We start from the raw sequence: 17,112 nt of genomic DNA on the forward strand, positions 1-17,112 counted from the left end.
GTTGTTGAGAAGTTGGTATTATTAAAGCTGTAAAAACTGTGCTCCACAGTTTTTACAGCTTTTCTCCTGACAGTTCATTGAATATGCTATGCTTTCACACTTGGAATAATCAAGTGCAATTGAATTTTGCCATACAAAATCATTCCCAAGGAAATAGGGACATCTACGTGGAGATCTGCCGAAGAACAAAAATATGGACGGACATAAGCTCCTGATTTGAGAATAATTTTTAAAAAAAATTGATCTAAAACCTAATTTAACACCCTACTAAGGGAATTCTTCGTATAGAATATGTGCGCGTAGGTAGTGATCAAGCGTAAAGATAAGCTTCAGTTCTCCTGCTTCTCAAAACTACGACTCAAATACGGTAATCCTAATCCGCAATTCTCGCTTATATTCACGGCTGAGGATGGTGAAGCCTACAGGTGCGATTAGCTGAGCGGATTAAGCATCCCTATCACCTGCATACGGTAGCCTGGGCGCACGTCTCCGCTTCTCAGCTAGCCGGATGGTTTATTTCATACCTCCATATTTGCCCGGATGTCGTCGTACAGCGTCTACGAACGTGCGGATTTCTTCGATCCAACCTACCTGAATCAAATCCCTATTTCGCCGTATGACTTCTACCAAACGCCGCAGCACCAAAACGATCCCATAGCCAATGGAGAGCCTGTGTGAGTTTTGAGGGAATTAAACACTTCAAAGTCAGGACATATGCGGTTGTTGATGTAAAGTTGTTCCTACAAAAGTCAGACTTCCCCGGTTGAAATAGGAGAATCACTGTGTGACGGTGATTCCCGAGGTCACAGCCCGTGGGAAACCCCGAAAACGCAGGGAGAGGCTGCTTTTATTGCATGTTATGACTTCATCCGCACCCTATGCACATACATTACCTCCCGCATATCCTAGAATCTCACATTCACGTGATTTGCTCCTCGGTTTCTCAAAAGGTTGTTTTTTTTTCTCCATACGGCTCAGAAAAATTACATGGAATGCTCATTGAAAGCAGCGTCCAAGGAAATTTTCGAGTTAGGGATCCCTCCAGTAATGCTGTCCAGAATGAGCGCATGTCGGAGCATAAAACATTTTGCCAACCTGTCAGTAATTTTCTTAAATTTGAGGTTTGCAAAAATTTACTTCATTTTGTGAAAACATGTGCTTTCGCAGCACTTGTTTCCACCTTGTATTCTCCAGACTGACGTTAACTGGGAAGATTTCCAGCCTCTAAAGTTCCCCGGATGCTACTTTTTGCTTAACTGAACTATTTCAGCATTCCATACGGATGGCGTTCGGATTGGTCACGTCCCACCGAATGGCTACCTCCCACACAAATGCTCCATGCTGTTCCCCAGGAACAACGTACCTATGGGTAAGAAGGTCAAATAGCCTTATAAGAGTTCTAGAAGATTCTATTCATACTCCTTTTTAACTGCTATTGAATGACTAACTATTGAATGTATTTTGCACAAATGACCTCCTAACTTTATTCTTATTCCAATTCCACTCCCCTTTTCAAAAATTAAAGGGACCGTCTTATTTAATTTGATGCACAACAGAAGCCGATACTGTAAGGTAAGGTATTAATGCCTTTCACTGTTCACTGGCATGCTACTTTCTTTTATTGGGGTACCACCAGCTTCCCAAAGTGTTGAATGCATCTGCTAGAATATATGTGCGTAAGTTGTAGTTAAAGGATAAAAGGATAAAGTTTCTGGCGTTGATCAATCCGCTTGGGATCTATCACCACGTTCACTTCAATTCAGAATCGTTTGAGGTTCACGAACGTGTATCTGGCCCATACAATGACTTGCGGTGGCTAGCCGATGTGTCAAGTCAGTGCTTTTATCCTCCCAGACAAGTCTGGTACCAATTTATCGACCCCGGAGGGATGAAAGGCCTGGTGAGCACTAGGGCGGATTCGAACCTCCGATCGATCGTGCAGGAAGCGAAACCTCTAACCGCTACACCACACCCGTTCGTAAGTTGTAGTGGATGCTGAAAATTTGACACTTTGCCAAGCTCTGCAGCTTCCTTTGCAGCATCAACGAAACTGAACGAAACGAGCGAAAAGGACGAATCTGACAAATTAACTTTTCTTGCTACACAATTTTAAGTTCAAGAAAAAAAGTATAACGTCGTGACAATGAAAAGACGAAAAGATGGCGATAACATAGCCAGAGGCCAATAGCAACGTTCATTAGTCTCATCATGGACGTGCCTGTAACCAGGAACAAGGCCATTGACAAAGACACGTGACAAAGAGATTGGGCTTCGTCACAAATCGAACAGAAGACGGAGAGTAAACCGAAAAAATCATCAAGTTACAAATTAATTAAAAATTACTTACAACTCGACTGGCGCTGTTTGTACTTAGGTTGCCACATACTGTAATTGCTGTAACATACTGTACTGTAATTGGGATAATGGGAGAATGGGTTGACATTGGGTTGAGGAATAAATCCTGAGTGTTTTTTTTTTCAAAGTGAAAAATGCATGCAATAACAAAAAGTATTGTCAAATTGTTAGACACTGTCCGATAGAGAATTCCTCATACTACGAAGTGGTCTTATCCCAACTTTCTAATTTCACTGAATTTCAATTTTTCAGAGAATTAAAATGGAGCGTCAAGCTGAGAAAATGGAACATTCTCGATACCTTCCGTTTTTACCATTAATCGAGACGATAAGGCTGTTGAAACTGCTTGTGAGATCAGTACTTTGCAAGGAAGGCATCGAATAATGCAATGAAAAATTTTCAAAAAAAAAAACAAAAAGACTAGAAAAACCATGAAATAACACATAAAAAACATGAAAAAAGCAATAAGAGGCATCGAACAACTATTGAGTAATAGGAGAAAGATGTTGGAAACTATGGAAAGAACAACAATGGAGAGTATTATTGATAAATTTGCGGAATTTTCTCGTTTTAAAAAAGGGAAAAATTGATGTTCTTCTTTCCCAGTCAAATCTCCCAATTTTGAAGCATTGAAGAATACAAACAGTGGGCGCTGTTTGTAAGCATTCTTTGTTTTCCAAACACATCAGCAATCTCAGTCTCAGCGACTCTGTCGTCTCGATTAAATCCAGAAAACAGATAGGAAAAATTTATCCTTGAATACCTTTTCATTATAAGAGAAATTCTTACGAATTAATCTACAATGACCGTAAAGACGCTGATAAACGATGACATAAGCTACGCGGAATACATTATAATACTATGTGGGAAGTAGAGGAAGATGGGATTCCGTCTTCGATTTCGATTTCCGGAAAAGGTGTATTGTGGAGATAAAGCTCGTCTATCCTTTTCTTGATTCACGCCACTGAAGTAATGAAGAAACGAAAAGAAATACTCCATGAAAACGTTGGTCATAAACAGCAGCAAAGTTCGTTAAAGTTTTCGTTAAAAGAAAATCCGGTATTTTTCCAGGGTCTACACCCTATTGAGGGATTTCTACAAGTACAAACATAGGAGTAGTTTTAGCGGCAACTCCGTACCCGTCCACTTCTGGCTTATCTCTTTGACTTTCTCAGATTATCTTCAATCTTCGCCCTTCCAAATGTTCATCCTTTCCTTCTAACCTCTTCTTTTCCTTTTCGTGCACAAAAGTGCGGCGTTGCAACTGAAATCGTCTTAAAGAATCGCGTTTTCCACGCCATTTTTTGCCACGACTGGGAAGAGATGAGCGGAACCACTCCGGATCTCGAAATCTACAACCACATCTCTAGGTTTTCCCGCGGTTTCTCTCACCATTTCAGATTTATGGTATGCTGCTTTAAACTAGTACATATTAAATTGATGTAGGCTGTAGGCTGTAAAGCTCACTAGGTGAAATAATATCGGTAAACTAATTTAAGTAGGTTAAGCTCCGTCGACGAATGCATTTTAGGTTGACTGAATGTACGAATTTGCGGTAAACTCGCTATGAATTGGTTTAGATTTGGCACTCATCGATCCCAGGTATTCTTTTGCCTGTCCGACTTGCGCTTTGCTTTGCCGTAACTCAGGATATCATAGTCGGTGAAAATCTTAGGAGAGGGAGAAGAGAATGTGATGCTTTAATTTAAAGATGGCTAAGTTTTTCTTTTCCGACCGGTGAAGGATCAGTAATGAGTTCTCACCACCCTTCTCAAGGAACACCAATAAATAGGGTGCTGAGGGGGCCGTAACGTATGCAGAGAAGAGCGTTCTAACGTACCTCGTAGCAAATGGAGCGGTTTCCCTCACCACGTCAGATTCGTGGTATGCTGCGTTTAAGTTAACAGTAGCAGTAGCATGGGCTGCTAAGATCCGTGATAATTACGGGACTGATTTTACCTGGCATTTTGGTCTTGAAAAACTATGTATAACGAGAGTTGTATTTCACATTGTATTTTATTTATTTATTTTATATTTTTTTATTTTATTGTATATTTTTATTTTATTTTTTTATTGTATTTTTTCACTAGTTGTATTTCTCCTAAAAACTCCACATCATTGATCTATTGAATGATGTCCATGAATTACCAATTTTTTCTCCTCCGGAATCATCCTGAAGAATGAGGTTCCTGCTCTGTGCATATCATTTTTCGCGTAGAATGAACAGATGGAATAGTCCAAGTGAAGTAGTGAATTAAAGAATTAGCGAATTAATTAGCCTTAGAACAAAAGTCATGCTTAAGTGGAGATTTTGGTAGACCCTTAAAATTCTTTTTAAAATATACTCGATCCATATCATCCGAACAAAATCGATGAAACCGGCTTGTAACCAGTATGACAAATTATGTGTGACCTTTCAGCTATGTAGAGATGCCCAAACCAACCGATATGAAATCAATGCTGTTAAAACCGTTAACTCGCGAACCGCCTGCGAACAAACCTTTCAGATGTCAGGTAAACTTTAATTTGGAGAATATTTCACAGTATTGAACGATCCAAGCGAGAGAGAAGAGAAATCTCCAAAGGGAACACTTATTTCAGCTTTGTGGTAAGACATTCTCTCAAGCGGCAAATCTGACTGCACACAAAAGGGTTCATACAGGTGAGAAATTCTAGAGTCCTGTTCATCTTTTCTTATTCAAAGTATTGTAAAATTAAAATTAATTCAAATTAAAAAAAAATGAAATTGAAATTAATATAATTCAAAAATTTTTAAACAATTCCGACTAACAAGGTTCAAGTCACATGCTATAATTCATTGTTTCCAGGAGAGCGACCGTTCACATGTCCGATGTGCAATCGACGATTCTCTCAAAGCTCCTCACTAGTAACTCACAGGAGGTCAGCAAGTTGAAGTTTCATTGTTCGTTGTCAAGATAAACTTTACTACGTACAGTTATTTACGTTCTAATGCGGATGTTATTTCGCTCCTCGATATTTCAAACCACGGATCACGCGAGCGCACCTTGCGCTACCTTACAAAGTAGTCCATAACTTCCGTGGACAGTTATTAATTTGGTGACAGCTAAGGGTTACTTCATGACTAGAATCGTCCTCTGAATTACCATCCAGTTAGATGCTGTGATTTAAAGTGAAGAATGGTGATAGCAGTTATATGCAAAGTGCAACAATTCCTAACCTTTTAGGATCAATATGGTCCATTTTTCAATATGGTCCATTTTTGGGCGGGTGTGGTGTAGCGGTTAGAGGTTCCGCTTCCTGCACGATCGATCGGAGGTTCGAATCCGCCCTAGTGCTCACCAAGCCTTTCATCCCTCCGGGGTCGATAAATTGGTACCAGACTTGTCTGGGAGGATAAAAGCACTGACTTGACGCATCGGCTAGCCACCGCAAGTCATTGTATAGGCCAGATACACGTTCCTAAACCTCAAACGATTCTGAATTGAAGTGAACGTGGGGGCGCATCCCAAGCGGATTGATTAACGCCAGAAACTTTATCCTAACTTTAAACTTATGGTCCATTTTTACGTATAAAAGATAGAATGTTACAAGCCACTTTTACCTCCTATACGTAAATCTCCGTAAGCAATATCCGTAATCGTAAACCTACGGTAACTATAACAACCAACAACGTAGGTGCCTATAAGAAATAATTACTGTTCATGGATTAGTCGTCCGCCAAAAAGTGGGCTATCCTTATTGTAGGGATTTCTTCCGCGCTCAATCTAAGAACATCCACTACAAACAGAATCAGTTGTGCTCTGGAAAATCAGTCATTGTTTCGACCGCATACTTTAACTTCATTTTTCAGAACGCATACTAACGAAAGACCCTATCAGTGCACTCACTGCGATAAGAAGTTCACTGATAGCTCCACGTTGACGAAACATCTGAGAACACACACAGGTAGGCTCCAATTGGACTCCGTAAAAGTGACTCGAGTCAAAAAGAAGCAAAGCAGCTAGGATTTTGTACTGGACTTCGACAGTTCATGAGATTTGAATCATTTCAAAACAACAAAGGCAGTACGAGCTGCAGATGAATATATAGTATTAGAGCCTATCAACTTAGTCATCCATTAGATATATAGGTCAGAAAAATCCACAAAACATTGCTTAAGTACTTCTGTCAACCGAATAGATACAGGAACCACACAGAAACTCTTGTTTCGAAGCACTGGCATGAAGTAAAGGATAAAATGTCTGGCGTTAATCAATCCGCTTGGGATGCGCCACCATGTTCACTTCAATTCAGAATCGTTTGAGGTTTACGAACGTGTAACTGGCCTATACAATAACTTGCGGGGGTTAGTCGATGTGTCATGTCAGTGTTTTTTTTTTCTTTCCGCACAAGTCTGATACCAATTTATCGACATCAGGGGCAAGAAAGGCTCGGTGAACACTAGGGCGGTATCGAACCTTCGTTTTCGCAGACGGCGGAACCTCTTACCGACTGCGCCACATCCGCCGCTGCCATTAACGTATCCGAAGGAAAGGTTCAAGTTATCTGATCCGTTTCCACAAACAGGATACGCAGATTGCAAATCTTGGGACATATCAGAAGAAAAAAATCAGCCGGTGCTCAACATATGATTTCACCTTACTGCTTCCAACCTTATCAGTTTCTGACTAGAGCAATTCTATTATTGTAACAGCTGTAGCATCCTGAATGTGATTCACTCGCCTTTTTTCTGAGAGACTTTCGTCTGTTTAGGTGTGGAATAAGCATCAAATTTACGATTACCAAGCCATAAATTAGCCAAAAGCTGTCCTTTCATTCTACATCCTTTTCCTATCCATTCATTCCTTTCCTATACTTTTCTCCAAATAATTTTCTGCTCCACAATGCAAACGCAATAGGAACAACATAAATATCATTTTCATTTCGAACATGACAATATTTTATTCTGATGGTTAAATTTCAGGTCAGAAGCCCTACGCTTGCGAGGTCTGTTTTATGCGCTTCACACAATCCGGAAACCTCCATCGGCATATGAAAACTCACAAAAATATATAATCAGACAGATAAAACCTCGATAAAGGAAACATATCACCTATAACATACTCGATATTGTATGATGTTACTTTGTTGTCACAAACGCTCAACATACTTCCAGTTGTAACTGCGAGGGTGGTCCCATCTTACGAAAAAGTGTGCGCATACAGTTAGTGTAGTCACATATACAAACACTGAGTATCCAATCAACTCCCATGCTAAAGGCATCACTCCACGAATCTAAGGTGGTGCAGATTTCAGGTAGAGTATTCGTATACGGGATGGGAGACTACGGAGAGGGAGGTGATTCCGTCCATTTCTTGCTAATTGCCGTAAAAAACGGCCCCGAAGATGCGGCACCGCATAGGGCTGGCGCGCTCCAATCGAACCTCATGTACAAAGTGGTGCGCCCTGAAATCTGCACCACCTCAGATTCGTGGGGTGATGCCTTTAACTGGGCAGTGTAGGAGAACTGTAACTAAAGAAAACAGCAGAATTCGTTTCTCAGGTTGATAACGAGGTAAACTAGAGACACTATTAGTTAAAAGTAGAAATAAAAGCAAAACAGGTTGAAATATTGTATAGTCTCCACCAATAACAGCAGAAATATTGAGGAGGAACATTTTGCTTTCGCACCAAACTACGTGAGGGAAGTTAAACTTATTCTAAGGTGTAACTTCTTAAAGGTGCTGTGCATTTAAGTATCACTCTCGCCCAAGCAGCAGAGCAGAGCAGAGCAGACGACTATTACTCCCTTCACAGGTCGTGAAAAAACAACGCTCTGATGATATAATACATACAATCTCAGTTATTCAGTGTGGTTACAACGACTACTCAAGTTTTCTACTCTACCCTACAACCTCGTGTTATAGTTATCAAGTATCTGTTGATCCAAAATATTTTTTATTGTCTTCCCACACAAATGATCAGGATAAACACCCTGGATTTGCCTTCGCTCAATCCTATTCAAATGAAACATTGCATCAACAATCTTCTCTGTTATGCAGAATTCCTATCGTCAGATAACATTGAAGCTCACCAGATGCTCAGCATTTGGATTAATGAGCTAACTAACGGGATGTATGTACTGGTTTTTGTTATGACAGCAGTCCACCACCAACGGATCAATTTGATAGACGGTGACTGATCCATTGCAAGCCGCTGAACCAGCCGATGATTGCAGAGTGAAGTTTCCATAACACTACCTTAATCTTCTGCCACCGTGTCGCCGGCTAGTTTTCTAACTTGTCCTTTCCTCACCGTACTTCACCTCGAACGAAGTTTGTTCGCTCTTATATAAATTAAACACTAGTGTCATCTCCATCGAGAAAGTTTTACGTTCTGTCGTTTTGAGATTTCATAAGGACTAACCAAAGTTCTTCCCAACAGGTGGGAAAAAGCATGTTTTCAATAGTTGCACAAGTAACAATTGCATCGGAGCGTTAAGCCTCCTCGACACGATACGCAGTAAAGGTATGTCTAGTTATCACATCTCTTTCGGAAATCTAATTAACTGCTAGGAGCAAGCAGCTAGATTATTGTTACTCCATAAACTTAATAACCATAGAGGAGACCCAGTTTTTGAACTTTATTAGGGCATTATTACAGATTCCAGACAATTCGAAAAACGAGGAATGAACCAATACGCAACTGAAATGCAATAACGCCGCATTTGAAGCTTAAAGGGAAAGCCATAGGCCTTCAATAGCAGTGATACTCCTAAACAATTATGAGAAACAATATATCAAGCACAGTGAGCGTCAGTCATCTTGAACAAAGCAAGAATGCAAGTGAAATTCGGACAAATTATGACCCAAGTGCATGGCACTTCGTAAGAACTTCAAAGAGTATGGCGATAATATCTGGGGACCATATTATGTCCTCTTGTTTGAGGTACTTCAATATGAAAGCTCAATAGCTTCAAAAATAATAAAATCAAAAAAACGAAGCATTTCTCGAGATCACGATAAAAGAGACAAAAGCATTTAGACCAATACCTTATCCAAACATTTGGATGGATACCTAGACAATCAGACGCAACTATATTTTCCCATGCACAATGAAAGGTACTATGCGCATCCACCTGAACACGTCATCGGCTTGTTCAGTCATCTGCATGGAACAACCTTCGTGATCAAATTCGACCATACTGCATTTGTCGTTGTGGAAGAATATGTCACTGCAAGTACTAATAAAATCGATACAGCTACACCCACTAACAATAGCTATCACTAGCTTCAAAAATGAACTTTTCGCTTCGAGTCTTCAAAGGCTGTTTTTTTTTTTCGAGCACGACAAGTCTTTTATTTGTTCTCTGAGTTAAACCCCAAAAAGGGACGGGAAAACTGTCGAATTCTTCATGTACTCATTTGCACAATATTATCTTTAAAGGCAGCATATCACAAAACTGAGGGTGTTGTGATCTCTCCAGGGATAGGGTGGGTCATGTGATAGGGTTAAGGGTGTAACTTGTTGATAGTCGAATTTAAGCAACAGCCAAGATTGTTAACAAATTTATTACGGCCAACGTTTCGGCGTTGTCGCCTTCGTCAGAGCCTGGAAAGTAAGAACATTTGCAATATATCCTCTCAAATGCCTCATCCAGAACAAGTCATCATTCCCTAGGATATTACACCCGGAAACAAAAACCAAAAAAGCCCAAATCGTTGTGCCTACCTTAGTAGCCGCGTTGCCGTGATGTTAGCGGATATCCGCGTGGTGCTATCGCTCCGCTGATACTAATTAGGATGCGTCCCGCATATGACCCCGTAGATCAAACCCGCAAAGGTCGCGCGTTAAGGGTGTAGTTCTCCAGTAGAAGCGCTACCACCCCCAATTCCACGTAATTAGGACGGAGAAAAGCGACGTAGAAAACTGCCTTGTTGCACCGAACGCTTGTAGTGCCGGAAACCGAATAAAGTAAAACATTTTAGAGCACATGTGCTCGCAGATGTGACAAGTTACCCGGTTCCTAGTAGATGGATCCGATATGACAGGATCGATTCCTATTTCTTCTTCTGGATTGGAGGAAATGAGTATGCTCGCGCCCATACTGGTCAACGAAATCCCTAGCCCTATTTATCAGTAGGGAGATCTTAACACCCTCAAGTTCAGGGTATGCTGCTTTAAAAACTACCTAGAAACACGTGAACAAACAGTTAGGATACTTAAGGAGGACAGTTTGGAGACATCAACTCGTATTCCAAATTCATGTCCAAATCGCCTTCAGTCAGCTGGCATTTTTTTCTGGGGTGAGGGGTTTGAAGACGATATAAATCATTTAATCGTTCGCATCGACCACTCCTACTGCAAACAATTGTGACTTGTGTTGAATTCACTTTATTCAAACTTCATTTCAGGAAAAGAAATACCAACTTTTAACTACTACCGTTATTAAAATTCTCAACCACGCTGTCTGTAACCTTTGGAAATGTCAGCTGTTGATATTATGAGGGGATTTGGACGTCCCCTTAACTTCACTTGCTTCTAAATTTGATCACCATCCCAGTATTTTTTTGTAATTTATTTTATTATTACAGTTACAAATTTTCTCGAGTTTAAGAAATGTTAATCCGTAAAAGAGACGAATGGAGTAATCTTCCAGCAAAATATTTCACTTAGGTTTAGGTGAGTTAAGAAGCACATGAGATAGAACAAAAACTGATTGTTGAAGGAGAAGTAAAACGAACAAAGAAAGCGAAAGCAAAAGAAGAATCGGAAAAATATAGAAGCAAATGGCAACGTCACTAGTGTTGTATGTCTTCGAAATAACTGTTTTGTTTCCATTTTTGAAATACTCACCTCTCTTCAATATCTTCACCAACTAGGCTATCATATCCTCTTAAAAAGACAAACATTCTTTGTCCCACATGACGAGCCTCTTCAGGAGGAAAAGCCTTAAAAAACTGGAGTTATTGCATCTTATCTGATGAAATCTTACTATCAGTTCTCAGGAGCGATTCACTAATAAATTAAATAGAGAACTACTAGGAAACTTGAATTCTATGCTTATATAGCGGTACCAAAAACAGTTGCCGATTGAGGCGACGTTTTTCTACGTCGGAAAGCTCCGCACATGACGATCCGCAGCTTTCATCATGGGAATCTTCGGAATCGCATATCGATACCGGCATTTCTGAAAGATCAAAGCAATATGAAAAGTCTCTGCAGAAGAATCCAAAAGCATTATTGAGGAATTTCAAATGTATGTCTCCAAGGAAACACGCAGCGCCTTCACTAATCTCATATTAATATGATATGCTTGTCAAAACCATACTATACGCATGAACAATGCGGTGAGGATTCGGTCCTACACAGATCGCCACTTCCCGAATCGATCGACGATGTCTGGATCGAAACACACCTCTCAGGACTTCTCTGACCTAGACACGATTAGGAAGATAGTTCTGTCCTCAAGAATGTAGATGGAATCACTAATATCCGCTTGACCTACTTTTGCGATGCCGTTTAGAGTCTTCACGATGCTGGGTGGCGGTGATTCAGGCATCAGAGAAAGCGGGCACGGAAGCAACCCATGATTCAGCAGAAGAGATTGCATGGCAAGATCAAGGCATTGTAAAGATGAATGAATGCACAAACACCGCTGAGTGTGCATTCTGTGGCTGGTGCAGGACATTCTGGGAAGCAAAAACTGATGGTTGGAGAAAAGCCAACAAATGCAACATCATACAAGGGATTGTTCGATAACATCGCTACGAACCATTAAAGAAACGCAAATAAATACAGCGCAGAAACAAAAGTTTATTATCACCCAATATTTAAGGTTTATCGAATAACAAAACAAAATCAAATTATCCATCAGTAAACAGTGTAGTGTTCATTTCTGTTCGCGTAAGGCTTTGATGAACTCTTCCATTTCCCGTAGTTTTTCACGGTTGCCGTGCCGCTCACGTTTAAGCTCTGATTCTTGTGTTCGTCGACGCTTTCGTTTCTCATCTTCGTTTTTATTGTCTGCCGTGCGCCTTGATTTCGCTATGTCTCGATCCCTCTCCACTGAAAAGTCAAGTGAGCAGTGTATTCCAAATGTATTTCATGGGCCACCAGGGATGTGAAGATTTTTAAGCGAAACAATACTGAAAAGAAAACCGAAGAAGGGTAACCAACAGATTTCCACCGATGGACTTCTTCTCTTCTTGTTAAGCTTTGCTAACGCCGTTCTCGCTCTTCGATCTTCTTTTATTCCAAGGGCCTTCTCAAACTTCGTCCTAGCATTTTCTACGTCACCTTGTATCTCCAATCTGTAAAACGTCGTTGTTCATGGAACGAAATCACACAGTAAGGAATTTTTCACAAAAATATGAAACTGAAGAACGAGATTGACTAGACTGATTGTGATTCAATAAAGATGATAGTTTGTTTCGCACAATTTCTTTATTGTTCCTTTTATTCGCAAAATCAGGTAGGTTTTGCCCAAGAAAATAATTTGAATCAGATTACGCTAAGTTACTATGTCTGTCTCATTTTCGCAATTTCTTCAAAAGAAAAATGCGCTAATTATTAGCCTTTTGGATTTTAGAACACTAGACAAACATACAAACAAATAAATAGTTTTCAGCGAAACGAAAACATCTCAGAATCAAAATTTCATCTGCTCAGAGGAAACAGAATTCCGCCTGCTGGCTTGACTAGAAATAGCACTATCTCGAAGAGTTAATTATTTTCTAGAGGACTGAAATATTAGCCAAAAAAAAGCTGTCAAGTCTCCGAACAGAGACAAGGAAAGTATTTCAGGAACTGAAAATGTAGTAATCCATTGGCAATGATGGTCAAAAAAAATACCAACTGACTAATAGTGACCCAACTAGTGTTCTAAGTATTTTTGAATTTATTACGCTTATCCAGAATCACGACATCCTTGTATCCCGCACGTCGGTCCGGCCAAAAGCCTGCAATCAAGTGACTGGGAGGTGCAAGGGAGGCGGTTTGGAGTCGCCTCCAACAAATAAGCTGCACATGTCCACACCGGGAGAACGAAAGTTCTCCCAGAAACTCATGGGACTAGAGGCTTGCAACGTGCCCATGGGTTTTAAAATTTTTAAGCAAAACACAGTAATAGAAAAGAGTCTCCTGATTCCGGAGGAAAGCCTGGTACGGTAGCGCCAGGTAGGACGGGGTTGCAGGAGTCATGTAGGCTACCAAAACGGAAAAGGACTAGGATGGCGATCTGTACTTATAACGCACGTACGCTTGCATCGGAAGCGGCCATCGAAGATCTGATGATGTAAGCCAAGAAGATCAAGTACGACGTCATCGGACTGACCGAGACGAGACGACGTCACCCTCTCAACGCCGTATATGAAACTAGAGAAGAACTGTTCTTAGGAACATGCGACAGTAGTGGTGTTGGTGGAGTTGGCGTCCTCGTCAACACGAGTATGGCAAAGAACATCGACTCTTTTGAACAACTTACGACCCGAATCGGACGTCTGCGGATGAGAAGATGTGGCCCAATACCAGCTTTGACTATCTTCGTCGTTTACGCTCCAACATCAAGCTACGAAGAAGAAGAAGTCGAAGCTTTCCATATGGACCTGGAGAAGTTCTACCAAGAAGATCATGCCTTCTACAAGGTCATAGTTGGCGATTTCAACGCTAAGGTTGGCCCAAGAAGAACGCCGGAGGAACTCCACATTGGGACCCACGGCCTGCAATGGAATGACCAGGGAGAGAGGCTCTCCGAGTTCATCATGACGACTAAGACCATCCATGGGAACTCGCAATTTCAGAAGCCCTCTTCTTTACGCTGGACGTGGGAGTCACCCGGTGGAGGGTACCGTAATGAAATAGACCACATCATCGTCAATAAAAGGTTCTGCCTGACGGACGTCGGTGTTGTACCAAAGTTCTATACGGGATCGGACCATCGCCTCCTCCGAGGAAGATTTTCCTTCACAAGGAGAGCAGAGAAAGCCGCCAAGTTCAGAGAGAGAAATCCCAGGGCTACCATCAACTGGGATCTCTTCACTACGCTAGCCGGCTTTTGGGAAGATTCCGCAATGGACGACATCGACGAGGAATATGACCGGCTTGTCGAACACCTTCACGACTGCGCGAAGAAGGCTGAGAGTTTTAAAACCACCAAGAGGCGCCTGTCTCTTGAAGCCCTTGAGCTGATACGCCAGCGTGGAGCAGCACGAGCCGCAGGGAACCAAGAACTCACGTCCGAGCTCGCAAGGCTTTGCCGAAAGGCGATAAAGGAAGACTTTAAAGAGAGAAGAGCAGAAGTGCTGGCTGAAGCTGCAGAGGCGGGGAAAAGCATCCGCTATGCCCGTCGAGACTTCGCCAGTCGCAAGACGAGGATGACTGCTCTCCGGAACCCAAAGGGAACAGCCATTGCATCGAGAAGGGGGATGGAGAAAATCATCTACGATTTCTACTCTGATCTCTTCGACAGCCATGTCCACTTGCCTCCTCACCATCTGAGGGAAGATGGACAAGTCATTCCAGAGGTTCTCCCGTCCGAAATACGACATGCTATCATGTCGGTAAGAAATCGTACGGCACCCGGTCCCGACAGAATAAGACCAGAACACCTGAAGAGCCTTCCGCCAGTACTCATCAACACCCTGGCGAGGCTCTTTACAGTTATCTGTCGGAATGCAAGGTTCCCAAACAGTGGAAGACCAGCAAGACCGTGTTGTTGTATAAAAAGGGAGATCCACATGACATCGGCAACTATCGCCCAATCTGCCTACTGTCCGTCATCTACAAGCTCTTTACAAGAGTAATCCTTAATAGGATTGAAAAAGTCTTGTATGAAGGATAGCCATGCGAGCAAGCAGGGTTTCGAAAAGGATTCATCACGATTGACCACATTCACACTGTTTCGAAACTCATCGAGGTATCACGAGAGTACAAGATGCCGCTCTGTCTCACCTTCATCGACTTAAAGAAGGCTTTCGACTCGGTTGAGACGGAAGCGGTCGTGGAAGCCTTGGACAACCAAGGCGTCCCTACTCAGTATATAAAGGTACTTCGAGAGTTGTACAGTAACTTCACGACCGGAATTTCGCCATTCTACAAGAACATCATCATTGACGTGAAGAGGGGGGTCCGACAGGGTGATACAATTTCACCCAAAATATTCACAGCCACCCTCGAGAACGCAATGCGAACGTTGGAATGGGACGACATGGGAGTGAAGGTTGATGGTCGGCAGCTACACCATTTGCGCTTTGCTGATGACATCGTACTGGTAACACCTAGCATCAACCAAGCGGAACGAATGCTGACCGAATTCGACGAAACATGTGGATGCATCGGTCTTCAGCTGAATCTACAAAAGACGATGTTCATGCGGAACGGATGGGTCTCGGATGCCCCATTCACGCTCAACGGAACGAACATATCCGAATGCACCAGCTACGTTTATCTGGGTCGGGAACTGAACATGATGAACGACCTGACCCCCGAGCTGGGCAGGAGGAGACGAGCGGCTTGGGGAGCGTACAAGAGCATCGAGGATGTAGTGAAGAAGACCAGGAACACCCGGCTCCGTGCTCACCTCTTCAACACCACCGTACTTCCTGCTTTGACCTATGCTTCGGAAACCTGGGCATTTCGCAAGCAGGAAGAAAACGCGGTGAGCGTCATTGAACGCGCAATTGAGAGAGTGATGCTAGGAGTATCCCGTTTCACGCAAGTGAGGGACGGGATTCGAAGTTCTCTCCTACGTCAGCGATCGAAGATTAGAGACGCCGCCGCGTTTGCCAAGGAAAGTAAAATAAGGTGGGCCGGACACGTGATGCGCTTTAATGACAACCGTTGGACCAGAGCCGTGAGCGACTGGGTTCCCCGCGATATTAAGCGCACTACAGGAAGACCGCCGACCCGATGGTCAGATTTCTTCACGAAGTCCTTGAAAGAAAAATATGATGCTCTTCGTGTCCCACGCGAAAGGAGGAACCACTGGGCTACTCTGGCACGCGATCGGGACAAATGGAAGAATTACTGGCGCCCGCTCGACCAGTTCGAAGATCAACGGGAGTCAAGGTGATCAAGGTGATTCAGAATCTCCACCGATCTCTCTCAGTAAAAGGATCATAGCCAGTTAATCGCGAGTCTACATGGCGCTCTGATTTATTAGCATTGCTCCGCAAAACTGAAGGATGAAATATTAACAGGAGATGAGTAAAGTTATATAACATACTGACAACTCGGTGGAAATGAATGGAAGTGCGGGGCTATCCTATCAGAGACTTATCTCTATCTTCTCAGTTGTGAACGGAAAGCTGGGCGTCACATGGACAGACTCACTCTAGCGTCAAATGGGAGTGCCCCACAACAGCTGGGGCAGTTGAAGAAACGGAAAAAGACTGTGTCGATCGGGGAGCAGTTACGCTGATCTCTTCGTGGTAATCACTTTGCATAGAAGGTTATTTCTGTTCGTCTCATTTCGTATTTCTTCCAGTTATCATCTGTACTACACTGTATTAGTTCCTTTTATGTACGGTCCAAGTTTCATCGAACTTCTCAGGCGGCAGTGACACATCATGTGACAATTACTTTCGTCTTTACGTTTTGCACGCAAGTCTTGTATCCAGGAAAAATCCTGCAATCATCTCGGGAGGAGGCGAGACTTACGTAACTTACCAATTCAAATTACGAAAGAGACGAAGTTGAAATGAAATGTGTAAAAAGATCAGTCTCTAGGTGAATCTGGATAAAATGATGTTCATGAGGAATGTATGGGTTTCTGATGCACCATTCACGCTCAACGGA

At 42.3% G+C, this 17,112-nt stretch overlaps 5 protein-coding genes across 7 annotated transcripts; 3 read left to right on the forward strand and 2 right to left on the reverse strand.

Annotated features, from left to right (window-relative positions):
- Positions 1-540: 540 nt before the first annotated feature.
- RB195_004054 (uncharacterized protein) lies at positions 541-5,243 on the forward strand (the record flags this gene model as incomplete). Its single annotated transcript, XM_064178240.1, has 4 exons — positions 541-674; positions 1,271-1,369; positions 4,776-4,869; positions 5,184-5,243. The coding sequence occupies 4 exons, from the start codon at positions 541-543 to the stop codon at positions 5,241-5,243; spliced, it is 387 nt and encodes a 128-aa protein (XP_064033009.1).
- Positions 5,244-9,356: 4,113 nt separating this feature from the next.
- On the reverse strand, positions 9,357-12,007 carry RB195_004055 (uncharacterized protein; the record flags this gene model as incomplete). 2 transcript variants are annotated; one of them, XM_064178256.1, is made up of 6 exons in its annotated part: positions 9,357-9,393; positions 9,455-9,550; positions 11,173-11,267; positions 11,394-11,506; positions 11,648-11,753; positions 11,825-12,007. In XM_064178256.1, 6 exons carry the CDS (start codon positions 12,005-12,007, stop codon positions 9,357-9,359), a joined length of 630 nt encoding a protein of 209 aa, XP_064033010.1. The 2 variants fall into 2 exon arrangements, with proteins under 2 accessions (XP_064033010.1, XP_013292939.2); XM_013437485.2 differs by lacking the exon at positions 9,357-9,393 and having other exon boundaries at positions 9,412-9,550; positions 11,825-11,929.
- A 201-nt stretch (positions 12,008-12,208) lies between these two features.
- On the reverse strand, positions 12,209-13,584 carry RB195_004056 (uncharacterized protein; the record flags this gene model as incomplete). Of its 2 annotated transcripts, none has more annotated exons than XM_064178274.1 (3): positions 12,209-12,384; positions 12,496-12,629; positions 13,577-13,584. In XM_064178274.1, the coding sequence occupies 3 exons, from the start codon at positions 13,582-13,584 to the stop codon at positions 12,209-12,211; spliced, it is 318 nt and encodes a 105-aa protein (XP_064033011.1). The 2 variants fall into 2 exon arrangements, with proteins under 2 accessions (XP_064033011.1, XP_064033012.1); XM_064178273.1 differs by having other exon boundaries at positions 13,562-13,584.
- Positions 13,585-13,766: 182 nt separating this feature from the next.
- Positions 13,767-15,119, forward strand: RB195_004057 (uncharacterized protein; the record flags this gene model as incomplete). The annotated part of the gene is made up of 1 exon (XM_064178288.1): positions 13,767-15,119. The coding sequence occupies one exon, from the start codon at positions 13,767-13,769 to the stop codon at positions 15,117-15,119; it is 1,353 nt and encodes a 450-aa protein (XP_064033013.1).
- A 131-nt stretch (positions 15,120-15,250) lies between these two features.
- Positions 15,251-16,387, forward strand: RB195_004058 (uncharacterized protein; the record flags this gene model as incomplete). The annotated part of the gene is made up of 1 exon (XM_064178301.1): positions 15,251-16,387. The coding sequence occupies one exon, from the start codon at positions 15,251-15,253 to the stop codon at positions 16,385-16,387; it is 1,137 nt and encodes a 378-aa protein (XP_064033014.1).
- Positions 16,388-17,112: the final 725 nt, after the last annotated feature.

This window comes from Necator americanus, chromosome I (assembly GCF_031761385.1).
Source record: "Necator americanus strain Aroian chromosome I, whole genome shotgun sequence".
Classification (NCBI taxonomy): Eukaryota; Metazoa; Nematoda; class Chromadorea; order Rhabditida; family Ancylostomatidae; genus Necator; species Necator americanus.